The following is a 15,672-nucleotide window of genomic DNA, read 5'->3' as shown; positions in this document are numbered from 1 at the left end:
CAGCCAACATCCTCCCATTGTTGGATGAGTCTCCCATCACCAGCCTAACTGATGACCAACCAGAGGCCTTATTTTGGGTAATCATCAAGTGCTTTGAACGACTGGTTCTCAAGCACATTAAGGACTATCTAGAACTACACCAGGATTATCTTTGTGGATTACAGCTCAGGTTTTAATAGAATCATCACTGATTCGAATCACCAAACTGGACATTAAGATTCCCTCCTCTCACTTCCCTGATTGAACGACATTCTTGCTAACAGGCCTCAGGCAGGGAGACTTGGGTCCCACTTCCCATTTATCTGCACACGAAGTACCAGTTCCCCACACGACTGTGTGCTGAGCCCACTCCTTTACTGTTTCTACAGCCACGATTGCAGTCAGCTCACGACAAGAACATAACGTCATTAATGAGGAGATCCTGAAGCAGTCAACCTGGTGTTTGAAAAAGAGTCTAGCTCTGAACAGTGAGAAACCCAAGGAGATTTTTTTAAAGCCCCTGATAATATTAATTCAGTCCGCAACTGAAAATGCACTTTTGGGTTATTTTTTGCACCCGGAAATTTTTGATGATTTAACAATTGGGTTGGCGTCCATACCCGTGATTTACCCACGTTGGTGACCCCTGGGTTAGAGCATCTGCCTTACAGTTCCACATCCCAAAAACATGCATTAATTGGAGACTCAAAATTTCCCTTAGGTGTGATTGTGAGTGCAACTGTTGTTTGTCTCTATGTGTCCTGCAATTGGCTGGCCACCAGTTCAGGGTGTACCCCGCCCCCTGCCCTATGATAGCTGGGATAGGCTCCAGCACTCCCGGTATTCTTGTGAGGATAAGTGATTCCTCATGCTAATAGAGAATGATAACCTTTTAGCAAATGTAATCTCAAATTCTGTGCAGAGTTTCTACTATACATACAGTACATATAATTTTTAAAATGTATTTTTTGTTGGGGGGATATAGGGGGTCCATTGTGAGTGGGGGGTGATTTTGTCACTTTCGAGAGTGTTACCAAGTTCACCACGAGTTATTGAAAGGTAAAGCTGCCAGCAGTGATGCGCCTGTGGCCAAAGCATTTGTTGAAGAATTTGAACTCCGATTTATAACCTGATTTACAACATGTTTGTTGGAACCGATCTATGTCTTAACTCGGACACTGATTGTATTGACTTGAAAAGGTTATTCTATTCTATTCTATTCTATTCTATTCTATTCTATGTGAATGATTATTGTTAGTATTAAGTAGTAAAAGTAATGGTACAGCTAGACTTTAAATACCCAAGTGAATAAGGTGAATAATTGCTGTACACCAATTCTGCATTGGTCGCCTGTCCGGCCCCATCCTGCCACTCTTTAATCTTATGCACCTGTACACAAGTTGCATATTCCATGGTTGATATACTGTACTTATGTATTTCATAATTTTGTTCATTTTTCAGGGTGGGTGAGGGAGTGGGAGGTCTCTTCCTTCGAGCAACCTCCTGTGCTGACATGGGGACGGGACTGGCTGGAGTGAGAGATTCAGGCTATGACTCTCTCCATCGGCGACTCAGTGTTTTGGACAGATTGATCAGTACACATTCTGTGTGGCTCCAACTTGACCTAAGCCATCAAAATGCTATAAAGCTACTACAGAACCAAACAACTGGAGTAAGGAATCAGTTGATAGTATATCCTGCCATTGGCTGAAAAACCCTGTAAAGTAATGGATGGATGGATGGATGGATGTATGGAGGGCCTTCCAGTTCTGAGGACCCTCCCTGGATGGAGTTTGCAGTTTCTCCCGGTGCCTGCGTGGGTTTTCTCCGGGCACTCCAGTTTCCCCCCAAATCCCAAAAACATGCAACATTAATTGTACACACTAAATTGCCCCTAGGTGTGATTGTGAATGCAACTGATGTTTGTCTCCATGTACCCTGCGATTGACTGGCAACCAGTTCATGGTGCACCCTGCCTCCTATCCGTTGACAGCTGGGATAGGCTCCAGCACTCCCCGTGACCCTTGTGAGGATAAGCGGCTAAAAGAATGGATGTATGGATAGGTGATTATTCAATTGCGAAGTAAAAAATAAAATAATGAGAAATAGACAGCCTCGCCTCCAAGAAAAACCCTTTACTGTCATACATATTAGAAATCAGTCAAGTGAGAAGGAATATACAGTTTAACCTTCCTTTTTTTACCACAAGCAAGATGGATAGAAGAACATAAAATTACTACATACAAATTAGCAGTATTGATAGTGTTTTAAAATTAAGTAAAAAGGGAAGTGAAGCATAGTGAAAGATAAAATGTCAAAAGCAAATGCTTCATTTGCCCTGTACAGTAATTGGCTCAATTTTGGACATTCCTATGAATCAGAAGGGTCGTGTCACTGATGGTGTAGTCGAACAGTTTCCTGACTTTGGTGCAGGCAGCATGGGTTAAGTTCTCACTTAGTGATGGTGTCTGTATGTACGCTTTGACTGGATGGCAACCAGTTTTGGGTGTCGCCTGCTTTTTACCAAAGTCAGCTCGGATAGGCTCTTCCACCCCGTGAGGATATCCAGGATAAGCGGTGTTAAAAATCGACAAATGGATGGTCTTAGATCCCAAATTTATACTTTGATTTTGTAAGACATCACTCAGTAAAATCAGAAAAGATTGGAAAGAAGAACTTATAGATTATAGTAGATAATAGGTATAGATATAGTAGATTTATGGTGAGAGTGACTGCGATGTATTAACACGATCATTGAGCGCACATATTGCTCCAATCTTTATTTGAAACAATTTAAAGTTGTTCACAGTTTCTACCTCACCAATTCCAAATTATGTTAAATTTACCCCAGTATTGCAGATACATTTAATATATGTCACTTGACTCCAGCAAACAAGACTATGTCTTGATCCTCTCCCAATCTGCAGGTAAACTGGTCAGATATTTACAAAATCTGGCAGAATCATGAAGTTTTAAGTTGACACCTTGTGCAGAATTGGCCCTTTTTGGGGTATTATTTAACTCCTAAGCAATTTGGAAGAAGTTTAAAGATAATATCACACTCTATTAGCATGAAGGACGATTTTGTTGTAATCGAAATCACTGTTGGTCCTCAAAGCCTCCCTGTTGCTTCAGGACCTCATTGCTGTATTTTGATGTGGAGAAAATCAGATATAATATCTGTAAAATCAGTTACATCACTAAATCAAAGATTACAGGACAAATTATACCATTTATTATTTAATAATCATATCTGTCTTACTGTTAATTTTCGTGTGGACGGTGTACCTTTTAATGTGAATTTTAGGCATCAATCAGTGCAGGCAGATTTCTTAAAGTGTTGAGTAATTGTTAACACTGTCATTTTGCACATGTCCCTTACTCATAATGGAAATCAGATTTCGGCACTTAGATCATTAACATTAAGAACAAAGTTCAGTAAGAACCCCGTTATACCACTCATAACCACAGTTGCAGTGCAATAATAAACACTGATAAAAGAATACCTCCCTGGCATTGCTAGATCTTTTTCAAGGCCCTTATTAAAAAACATTATAAAAAGATAAAGTGTCAAAGTTTTATTTGAAGGTCTTCTGATTGGATGTTTCTTCCCCCTGTCCTGTAGACATTTGTGGTGAGGAAGTCATCAACCCTGCAGAAAAAGGTCATATCGTTGCGCATGGACAAGAACTCCCCAATTCCTGTGAAAGACTTTGTTGTCAAAGAGAGCCAGTACAGTAAGCTTGAAGAAACTCTTGAAGCAGGACTTTCTCTTTCTAAATGTGACATTAGCAGAATAAAACATGTTGAGTTGTGAGTCAGTCACTGACAGTCTACAATCTTGACTGATTATAGTCTCTGTACCTATTAGACAAGTGTTTCCTTTGCAATGCGGCTAAAAGGCTCATTGAACTTAAACCACTGTGCAGTCAAGTCAAGGTTTTTGCCTTCCGACTAATTGAAAATTGAAATTTAAATAAAACCCGTCCTTACCTTTCTTGTTCTGAGAGATGCCTCCTGAAAGTGTTGTATGTCACAAATAACCAAGAAAAACACAAGATACCACAGTATTGTGTAATGCTTTAACTACTTTAGATTGTATTAAAAGATGAAAGACTGATTTCTTTTCAGCATGTCCTGTAATTAAAATAATTTTGAGCAAGCTGTGCTGCTGTTTTCCTCCAGCTTTCTCGTTGGAAGGGTCTGGCCTGAGCTTTGCAGACCTGTTTCGTCTTGTAGCTTTCTGCTGTATCAGCAGGTGTGTCCATTCTTCAGAATTACTTAAGTTGCTCTTGCTGAACAGTTTTTTGTGTCTCTCATCATTGATCCCTTTGTAATGTCAAATACTAGTTCCATGTGTTTTTTTTTTTACTTTTGTTTGCTCAAATGTCAAGTACAGGTAACATTTAAGTTTATGGTGCTCAGACTGTCTCCAAAAATTGGAAACACTGTCATTGTAGCATGTACACTCCCAACCAAAAATATTGGAACAGGCCAATTCTGATGATTTTTGCCTATACATTGAAAACTCATGGTTTTGATATTGACATGAGTTTCACATCTGTTTTTATTTTGAATTATTGTGAAGTTTTTACTTTGATTTGATTTTACGATGGACATTTTCCCCCTCTAAATAATAGTGTGTGTATCCATGTTTCTGCCAAAAACAAGTAATACTCAGCAGAGTGACTCACACAGTTCAGGCACGCATATTTTCAACATATTTATTGCTTTCTCACACAAGTTTTGCTTCAATTTATTTTACTTTTGTTCCATTTTCTCAGGGATGTTCTTCCCTTCACCTTGAAGCTGCCAGAGGCCATCGCTTCAGCCAAAACGTCTGCTGACCTTGCAGAGGTTGCGAAACTTGGAGCAGGTTTGTTTGCCTTTGCTGTTACACTGTATATCAAGAATGGAATAAGTCGTGCAAATGAGCATTACGGTGTTAAAACTGGGATAGACCTGTTTAGCATTTTCTGTATGTCAGGGATACAGTTGGCGAGCTATAAAGAAATATGTATATGAATTGTTACAACCATATGAACTACTGTCTTCTTAGTATATGCAGGATTACGCTTTGCTGCTGTGAGTAGAATTTATTTATTTCCTCAATTCCTCAGAGGATATAGCCCAAATTTTCAGCCCCCTCCCCACACAGAAATTTTACTAGCATTCCAGCACTGAGCCTGAGGGTGGAAAAGTCTTGCCGGCTTGGTTCAGTGTTGCTCAATTGGACATTGACTCAGAACTGGGCCCTTCTGGATTGCAGAAGGAACCTCTGTACCAACAATTCATGTTATATTGTTTTTTTTTTCTTAAAATAATGTATTTATTAGGAGACTACAACAACAAAAAACACCTTACACATTTCAAAAGGTCAAATATGTTATTGTAGTTTGCACTACCACTGACCAACATAACTGTGTGACGCAGAAACTGCTGTGTGGAACATGGCACCCAAGAGTATTCTTTCTGTCCATTCAGGCTCTCATGCTATGACTCAGCTCAGAATTAAGTGTGCCAGACTTCCTTTCTGTAGCAGCCTATTAAGGTGTCCAGTGCGACATGTCATCACACCTTTATGTCATTGTGGTTTCCGAGTATTCAAAGGCAGATTTCCCCCATATTTACCCGAAGTAAAAACATGTCTTGTTTCAAAAAAGGTGAAACAATGTTAAGGTTTGTCTCAGTGTATGCAAAAAGCTGCTTAAGTGTTCCCTATGAACTTGTGTGCCTCTGTGTGATTTCTTGCCATTATCAAGTAACCACAGTTGAGTGAAATAGAATATCCGCATGGTTTGTCATCCCAAAAGTAAAGAGCTGTCGATCTTATGTATGTAAATCCAAATGTATATAATAGATATTGCTAAAACTGCAATTTGTTTGGGTGGGTCTGTTCACAGTATGGGGTCACACCTTTTTTGTTGACTTGTGATGAAAGTTGTCAATTTTGTTTTCAGGACAATATTATGAATTAGAAAGTCATAGGAAGATGGCATGCTTTGCAATAAGCTACTCTATATACCAACAATGGACAGCTCATACTCTTCTGCCTCCCCGCATACATTACAATACAAGTGCATCGACGTAGGCTCACACACTGTGGTGTGATGGTATTTCCAGAAAGAAAAAAAAATCCTCAAGCTCTCATGATTGGCACTGGGACAGCCAGTTTGCACAACCTGGTGTTGTTCTGGTCTGGTTCTAAATGGGGAATTTTGTTTGCAAAAAAAAAAAAAAAAATTGGACACCTTTGTACTTGTATGTGGTGGAATAATTTCTCACTCTCGTTCCAAAAATTTGCCTAAAATCCTGGTGGCGGCTGCCTTTTTTACCACTTCCCTTCACCTACACCGGTAGTTTTTAATTTACTCGGTAGTATTCGAACCGGGGAGAGCGCCCACTAGGGGGTCCAGCATCATGACAGTCGGGGCGCAGTACCATGAACACTTTTCATAATTAAGTTACATCCAGGAGAAGGATATAATTTTACTGCTGTGCACACAAGCCAAAGCAGCCACTGAAATGAATGCAGGAATTCAAGATGTTGAATTTTACCAGAAATTTTTTTTTTTACGTTTTTACTTATTCTTGGTGGCTTGGCAAACTCACTAATGTAGTTTTTCATCAGAAAAAGTAACCATTACAGTGATTGCTGGAGCTATGTTTGTTGTTTATCTTGTTGATTCCCAAGGAATAATGTTTGTAAGATAAGCTTATGCATATTTATTGAAAAACGGTGTGTGTGATGGGGAGGGGGGGGGCCTGAAAAAATTACTTCTTAAAAAAGGGAGGGGGGGCAAAAAAAGTTTGGGAACTACTCCCTTAGAGAACTAATTCATTGTCCTTTGTGTTGTATTTCATCTTTATTACCTCAGACAACAGAGGTCTTTTGATGGCAGACTGTTGTAATAGACAGTATGCATTCTGAAGACAAACATTGGCTGCTACACTTAGTAATCTTTCCTGAAAATAATTAATTGCATAGACAGCACCAATGTTGCAGTGGATCATGTCGGCCTCATGCTTTATCCTGTGTGGAGTTTGCACAATCTCCCTCTGCTTGAGTTTTCTCTTTGTACTCTTGACTTTCTTCCACATTCCAAAAACATAAATGTGAGGTCAATCGATTTGTTTGTGGCGTGCAATTGACTGGTGACAGCAGCACGGTGTACCCTGCCTCACACCCAAAGTCAACTGAGATCGTCTCCAGCTCACCCCTTACTCTAATGAGGACTGAGGGTGTACAGTAGACAGACCTCTGCAGGCAATTTCTTTTCAAAGTAGGTAAAGAATAAGTGATGTTTGGATGTCACACTTTCGCTCAGTTTGCAAAGTGCCATGAAAAAGTCCAGATTTCATTTTTTTTTTGCACGTCACACACAAAAGTTTAAAGTCATCAAACCAATTTTAATATGTCTCAGACAAACCAAGGAAGTAGAAAATGCAGTTTTCAAATGACAATTCAATTTATTAAGGCACAAAAGACATAGTCTGCTGTTTTTCCAGTTCCTTTCATCTGTTTAAGCAGCAGGGACACTGAACGGGACTAGATCAAATACGGACAATATTCCACCTTTTGAAGGTACTATCAAAGCCGTAGCAACACCTGTGTAAACGGTGACTGTTAGGACAGCAGGACAGGGGCATTAAGTTTCATCTAAGTGCAGCAGTAGCCAACTTTGTTATGCTGTTTAAAATGTCCTTCCATTACGGACAGTGCCATTCCATCTTGTTTATTTTTATAAAAGAGGATATGGTGAACCATACTGGTACTTTTCCTTTCCCATTTTGCAGTTGGTTGTAACAAAGACAGTTTCGCAGCAGTTACGTCTGATGCATCTGGTGTGTCACTTTTTGCCTGAATGCGATTAGACTATGGAAAAACTGAACATTTTGCTGCTCTCAAAATATAATATATAATATTTCAAACTACAATGATTGAGTATATAATATCTCAAAGTACAATGATTGAGTATTTGTGTATGCTCTGAATAAGGTACTAACTTTGGCCCCACATAACATTTTAATACACATTCACTGCGATTGACTTGCTCTGGAAGTCAAATATCTATGTTAAAATGTGGAAAGACTGGCGGTGATTTTAAGGAAGCATAGCAAGTTTCTTTCGGCTTCAAAACAGTGAAAGATGCTCACAGCAACTAAAGAAAGGCAATGTGCAAATATATGAGGGGCAAATCCATTCTTTAGTATTTTATACAAATCCCCTTTTGGTAGTGGAAACCCTTGCTCGAAATACAAATCTGTACTGAGATACTGCTCAAGATGTTTTTCAAACTAAAACCATTGCAAAAAAAAAAGAAAGAACAAAGGAACAGGAACAAATAAAAGGATGTTACAAAGAAGAAAGACGACTGGGATTCTAAACAAGTTCAAGAGTGTCTGAGCAAACGGGGGTTGGGGCATGAAAGAACTACAGTGAAAGACTGCCTACAGTTGAAAGGGAGGGAAAAAGGCGGAGACTCCGCTAACAGCCCTCCCAAACTCACATTACCATTAGGGAATCAACAAAATATTGAGGAGGACTTTGGCTGAAAACAGTTGAGCTTCAGTTTGTGACAATGTAACAGTGTAGTTACCACACTAACGAGTCAAATCGTCTTGAGGATTTGGACATAGTCTCGTTACTTGGACGTAGTCCCATACAAACATCTAATCTGCTTGTCATCAAGCTTGGGGATCACAGTGAGTATTATTGTCATCTATTTTCTCTTGTTGGAAGGAGCGGCACTGTGTCTGGTACTCATGCTGTATTGTTTATGCCAGGGTTTATATTTCTCATTTTACTGGCTGGCACACTGGTACTTTTAGAAGGTTATCTGTGTGCGATTCCCTGAAGGTTATGCCTTTAAGATTGCAAAAATGAGCAGCTGTGGTTCTGGGCTGCGTTTCAAGTGTTTTTTAAGATAGGTTTAAGTGCTTGTGTTGATTTACCAGGAGTAAGTGATACAACACTGAGTCGATTCTCATCAGCATATCATACTGCACTTGGTAGAAACTGAGATTACATAGAAACCAAAATTCACACTAATACCAACAATGTTTTTTTGTTTTGTAAGATTCTCAAATTTGGGGGAGGATAATAAGTATGTTATAGCTGAGGTATAATGTTTTTCTGCTCCCTGAGGCTTAAAATACTACTGGAACAGATGTCCTTTGTTGTTTCACTGTACATCTGACGAATTGCATCATCTTACTTGTATCTTGGGTTTTTCAGCAGAAAGCTGGTGCTCTTTTTGGTCTTTATATACGTCCCAAAGGTATGCTTAATGGGCTTCATCTGGCTCGTGCATGTGGAAAAGATCAGAATGATTATGTGAGTTTATTTACACATAGACCATCAACTCCTGTAGTTTATGGCGCTATTAAGGGTAATGTTTTGGTAATTTGTGTGTAATTCTATTAATTTTAACTTTCACTTACACATCACCATTATTGACAGAATGGTCATTGAATTACAGGAGTTTGACAAGTAATAAACAAAAATGTAAAGAAAATTAACCAATTCACATTTTGTCCCAATAAAACTATTTTACAAAACAAGAAAGCAGTGGATTTTTCCCCAGAAAGCCTCCAATAGCCTTGAGATGTCATTGTAGTTGAATGTCCACCAGGTGTTCTTTGTGTGCTTGATTTTTGCATCTGTAAACAAAGAAGCTGCTGTGACTCTGCTGTGTCAGTTTTTACATCAAAGTACCTTTTCCTAGAAACATTTCACTTAACAATTTGCAAAAAAATCTTAACTTAGCAATCATCACGAACCAAGTTTATCCTTTAGTGCTTGCTGAACTGAGGTCTCTGGTAATGTTATGGATCATCAAGGTGGTGATGGCTAAATGATTGAATTATGAATTGTCCAAGCTTAGTGATGTTTCAGAGGTACCTCTGTTGTAAGAATTCTGCTTGTCAAAGAAGCTCAGGTCAATAAACAGTCTTTTTCTTAGTCCATTAACTGATTAATAGCCTGCATTGCCTTTCAGGGTTTTCTGACTTTCTTCCAAGATATGATACCTTTTTGTTATCAGTCCTCAATATATATGAAACGTACAGAGGACCAAAATTACTTTTCAAGAGGCCAGTGACAGAAAAACAAAGGACACTGTCAGAAAACAAGACAAACAAATAAAAAACCCACAATAACATCAGTTCATACATTGTTTTACAGTATGAAGTGGTTATAGATGAAAGAGGTCTTCCTTCTAGTGGATCATAGATGTGTTGCGATCCTGACAATCCTGGCGTGCATGACGTGACCCCTGTTCACTACAAGGCAAGTTCAAATTATACAGTAGTGTCACAGGTGGGGCTTGTGAAGTACAAGGACGGCAAGGTGTGGTGGACCCAAATGCAGGGAAGCAGTGTGGCAAGGCAGGAGTAGAGGAAGCTCAAAAATGTTTAATTCTTAAAAACAAATTAAAAGTAACAACCAAAAATACTCAAAGTAACAAATTATGACTTGAATCTAAACTAGAAACTTGGCCTGACTTTCAAAAACGCAATGAGCAACAAAGCAACAAGCAATCATAACAAGGACAACAGACAACATGAATTAAAAGAAAACAGGGAGTTAAATACACAAAGACTAATGAGACAAAGAGAAATACATGGACAGGACATGAGTGGCTGGAGGGAGCTGATTGGTCAGCACAAGGGCGGAGGGAAACACCAACAAACACTCGCCTACTTCATGGCGGGATCTCAGACTAAAATGGACAAATGAGTAGCGCTGTCTAACGTGCACATGAAAAAAATAAGAAAAAGCTAATAATTTCCATCTAACTAAGCTTTGCTAGAAAATCACTTTCAAAGCAACGTCATGTAGAATCGGTCTATAGATAAAATTAAAACTGCCTTAGTCCTGTATTATAAATGTATCCTTGACAAATCAATGAAGTTCAGTGGTGGATAGGAGATTTTTAGACATGGGCCTCAGCAGCCAAACACTATGGTGAATAGTAGATAACATTTTGTTTGTTTTGTTTTTTGTTTAACCTAAATTGTATTTGTATGGTGGCACAGTGACACAGCTGGTTAGAGTGTTGGCCTCACAGTTTGGTTACACTTCCTGAGAGTCCTCAGGAAGCACAACCTTAACTACGCCCTGCTGTTGACCTTCTATCGTTATTGCTTGAGTCTTCTTGCATACTGCGTTACAGTTTAGTATGGGAATTGCACCATGGCTGACAGAGAGGGGCTTCAAAGAGTAGTAAATAGAGTCAACCTAAAAAAATAATTGGCTTCCTGCGACCATCTCTGACTGACATTTACACCACCCGCTGCCCACAGGGAGGCACGACTGGTGTATCACAGACAGGACAAATCGATTAAAGAATGTAGCATGTGACGTCACGTGACTAAGAAAGCGTATCTGGATTGGGTGGGTGTTGGGTCCTGACTTGAAGTAACTGCCTTTTTAACACTAAATTTAGACTTTAGAATTTAGCGGATTGTATCCAGTTGAATTTCAGGAGACTGAAAAGCATTTGAATTTTTTTTATATGGCAAATTTGTTAACATTGAAACGTTAAACTAAAATGTAGCTATTGAAAATGTGATTACTTTGAAATATCAATGTGAATTTTACAGCATAAAATTTTCAGTAGCATTTTTAATTCAGGCAGCATGGTGGGTCAGCTGGAAAGCGTTGGCCTCACAGTTTTTAGGTCCCGGGTTCAATCCCGGCCCTGCCTGTGTGGAGTTTGCATGTTCTCCCTGTGCCTACGTGGGTTTTCTCAGGGCACTCCGGTTTCCTCCTACACTCTAAATTGCCCCTAGGTGTGATTGTGAGTGGGAGTGTTGTCTGTCTCCATGTTCCCTGCGATTGGTTGGTAACCAGTTTGGGTGTACCATGCCTCCTGCCCATTGACAGCTCGGATAGGTCCAGCATTCCCGCGACCCTCATGAGGATAAGTGGATAAGAAAATAGCTGGATGGATGCATTTTTAATTCAAATCCTGGTGGCACATATTTACTTCCATATAATTGCCATATATTTTCAAATATATATATTATATATATTTTTAGCAGATTTCAAATCAGCGTCACATGCTTATAATAAGTAATTCATGTAATTTGTTGTTTTACAGGATTCTGGGACACTGACTTGTGCCATAAGAGAGAGGGTTCTGCCTTTTTATTGGGTGCCACATCTTCAGACAAATCACTTCCACCTGGCCAGCTACCACTCTCAGTTGCACCCGGCCCATGCCACCCTCGACTTCAAACTCGCACCCCTTCAGAGCTTGAGTGTTGCCAGGTCAATGGAGCACTGTGCTTCATCAATCCTCTGTTCATTAAGGTTCATCAACTAGACAGCAACCACAGCCCCAAATCAAATTCTTCTAGTTGTAATAACAAACCGCTAAACCATAGCACAGAAACAAACGTACCGCACTTTAGTGGTGACAAGCCTGAAGGTTGTAACTCTCATATCAGTGACAGCGGACTATCAAATGAAAACAAATCTCTTAGCCTTGGCATCAACTCAGACCTACAAACTCAAAAGAAGCATACTGTGGAATACTCCCTGTCACAGTCTCCACCAACCCGTCCACCCCCTCCTCGGTTTGCACCTCAGCAATCAGACTTTCCTGTCAGGCAGCAAAGTATGCCAGAGAAAATTTCCTGGATCAGTGTCCCCAAGGAGAAGGGTGAAGAGAAGGAGCGTAGTAGTAGCCTCTTATCCCGTCTCGGCTCATCACTTAGTATCAGCCCCTCATCATCCCCTCCAAAGAGATTTGGTATTAGCTCCCCTATTTCCATCCCCAGGCCTTCTCTGCCCATATCTTTATCATCCCTATCCTCCTCACCTCGAAGGGTCAAATGCTCAACATCTTCCTCCCTTGAGGATGCCCAATGTCACCTGGCACTAGAGGAAAAGACTATTGAAAAGGCCCTTCTTAAGGCCAAATTATCCCAGCAGAATGGTGGCAACGCTTGCATCCAGCCCAGCAGTAGTCTTCCAGATTCCTCCCCAATGACTATAAGCAAACAAACAGTGCAAGGAGGAGGTGGAGGAGAAACAGGAGAGGAAGGCAATGGGGTTAGCCAGCGTCTGAGTGACATGAGCATTTCTACAGATTCTTCAGACTCCTTAGATTTTTCTCAGTCCTCAGCTTTCTTCCTTCCTCCTCTACATGAACCAACTCTACCTACAGTGGCTGATTTTAACGCCCACCTTCCCCTTTCACTACCATCGTCCCATCTTCTTTACTGCAGCATGGAGGACGACGATGACGAGGAGGAGGATGAAGATGAAGAGGAGCCAGATTATGGTGTTGGCCTGGAGAGTGACCAGGACCAAGACCAGGATCTGACAATGATACCGCCTGGGCACAGGATGAGACGCCGGCCAAGTGCCAGTGCTTTGGTCTTTCAGAAAGCACTGCGAGGGCATCTGCGCAAGATGAGTGGTGTTTTTAACTCACTATTGACACCTGAAAAGAGAGCCATTCGCAGGGTGGTTGAATTATCCAGGGATAAAGGCTCCTACTTTGGCTCCTTGGTGCAAGACTACCTGAGCTACATGGGTGATGGTGCAGGCACCCCGACTTGGCAAAACTATGCCTCTGGACTCGAACTACTTCAGACTCTCCGTCAGTTTATCACTCAGATGAAGAGTTACCTGCGACAAAGCTCAGAACTGGGTTTGCCCCTCGAAAGCCTCATACCTGAAGACCAAATTGGTGAGTGTGGGACTTGATCTTGATTTTTGACCGTTTAATTTCTACTAGAAATAGGTTTTCAAGTGCATTTTCTCGATCACCTATGAGCACTAAATGTTTTGAGATCCTGTTTCCACACCTAGTGTCTTGTGGAGAAGTTGTGCCATTGTACTGTAAGTACAGTGGTACCTTGACATACGAGTAACTTTACATACAATTTTTCTGAGATACAGCCGCATCGGGACCATTTTTTGCTTCGTTTTGCGACCCAGGAGCTGACGTACGAACAACTGTCAGTTGATGGCGCCGCAATCATTTAAATACTAAAATGCACAGGTTCCACTCAGCTTTTCACGGTTCACTCGGTCGTTCCATTTCTGCAGTTCGGCAGCATGTCTGTGCAGCTGTCCTCACATTTTATTTTGCATTTAGTACATGTGAGTTTTCAACCATTTTCAACCATATTGTTCTTTGTTCTTCTTCTCAATACTCAACATGTCATACTCAAATGTCGTACCAGGTTCCTTGTGTTTTATTTGAAATGCTTTTCCAGGCCTTATTTGTTTTGGAGAATTTCTCCCATCAGTCTCCTTTGTCAGGAGGTAAAGTACATGCTATATTAGCTTAAGGTCCGACAATTGACTTTTCCACTCTGACCTTCCACTTTTTCCACAAATGAAGTCCTTTGTTTAGTCATTATCTTCTACGGTGAAGCTTTTTCTGTTTTGTTTGGATCCATTTTTCTGTAACTTGCCAGACAAAATGGTTTTGTCAACTTCTGAATTTATTCTACTGCTACCATCATGAGTTATATTATTCATCAAGACTAGTGACTCCATTGACGAAGCAGCCATGCAAGCTCAAGCCATGACATTACCTCCACCGTGCTTCACAGACGAGCTTGTGTGTTCTGGATCACAAGCAGATCATTTTTCTCCATACTTTGGGCTTTCCATCACTTTGGCAGAGGTTAATTTTGGTCTCATCAGTCCATTTTATTCCAAAACTATTCTGGCTCATCTCTGGACTTCTTTGCAAAATCCAATTTGGCCTTCTGATTCTTTTTTCTGATCAGTGGTCTTGTGGTATGGCCTGTGTATTTCGTCTCTTGAAGTCTTTTTCGAACAGTGAATTGTGATATCTTAACCCCAGCCCTGTGGAGGTTGGCAGTGATGTCACAGACTGTTGTCTTTTGCTTTTTCTTGACAGCTATCACAGTGCGTCATCAACAACTGTTGATACCCTTGGCCGACCTGTTCGATGTCTGTTGCTCAGTCACCCAGTAGTTTTCTTTTTCAGGACAATTGAAATAGTTTTATTGGTGTTGTGTTGCAATGTTTTTGCAATAGCGCTGATCAGTTTTCCCTCTTCTTTGAGGTTGAAAACGGTTTGCTCATCTCCCCATCAAGAGCTTACTCGTCTTCATGTTTGCATAACAGTAAATACAGTTTTCACAGGTGAAAGCCAAAGCAAAAAAAAAAAAACAACAAACAAATAAACAAGCCCTATTCAATGTTGATGCATTCTAAACGGCAACACAAGAGCAAATAGAAACACCCATCAGTCATATTCCAATACTTTAGCTGATTTGAAAGGTGCGTGGCTTCAAATGAAAGGTACTCTGTACCGAGTTATTTTACACATCCAGATGTAAATACCATGAATTAATGCTGGAATTCTCAACTTTTGTCTCATTCATCTTTTGATCTGAAACTCAAGTCTTCATTATACAACAAAAACAAAGGAATTGACTTTGCTCTTCCAGCAATTTTCGAGGGGACTTTGTGTGTGTGTGTGTGTGTGTGTGTGTGTGTGCGCGTCCACATGTGTATGTCTATAAATGTGTATACTTTGAATGTTGTCCGATGTTCTATATATGTAAATATTCCATCCCTAAATTCTTACCTGAATCTATAAGGAAAGCTACTAAACAGATCAGAGTGCCTGATGTTAGATGTACATGCTTATTTTCGTATCGATTACACACTTGGAAGTTTTGCAGTTGTAG

General features: G+C 40.2%; 1 protein-coding gene across 6 annotated transcripts in view; it reads left to right on the top strand.

Annotated features, from left to right (window-relative positions):
• The window catches only part of rin2a (Ras and Rab interactor 2a), a 59,087-nt gene that overhangs the window by 18,584 nt on the left and 24,831 nt on the right, over window positions 1-15,672 (top strand). For 4 of the 6 annotated variants that reach the window (XM_061837971.1, XM_061837973.1, XM_061837972.1 and 1 more), the window contains 5 exons: window positions 1,441-1,651; window positions 3,605-3,716; window positions 4,165-4,237; window positions 4,764-4,855; window positions 12,087-13,685. In XM_061837971.1, the coding sequence (XP_061693955.1) occupies window positions 1,441-1,651; window positions 3,605-3,716; window positions 4,165-4,237; window positions 4,764-4,855; window positions 12,087-13,685 (2,087 nt within the window). The remainder of the gene's footprint in view (window positions 1-1,440; window positions 1,652-3,604; window positions 3,717-4,164; window positions 4,238-4,763; window positions 4,856-12,086; window positions 13,686-15,672) is intronic. The other 2 variants (XM_061837975.1, XM_061837976.1) reach the window with 1 other exon arrangement.

Source organism: Syngnathoides biaculeatus, chromosome 12, assembly GCF_019802595.1.
Source record: "Syngnathoides biaculeatus isolate LvHL_M chromosome 12, ASM1980259v1, whole genome shotgun sequence".
Lineage (NCBI taxonomy): Eukaryota > Metazoa > Chordata > Actinopteri > Syngnathiformes > Syngnathidae > Syngnathoides > Syngnathoides biaculeatus.
This window is presented reverse-complemented; position numbering and strand designations above follow the sequence as displayed.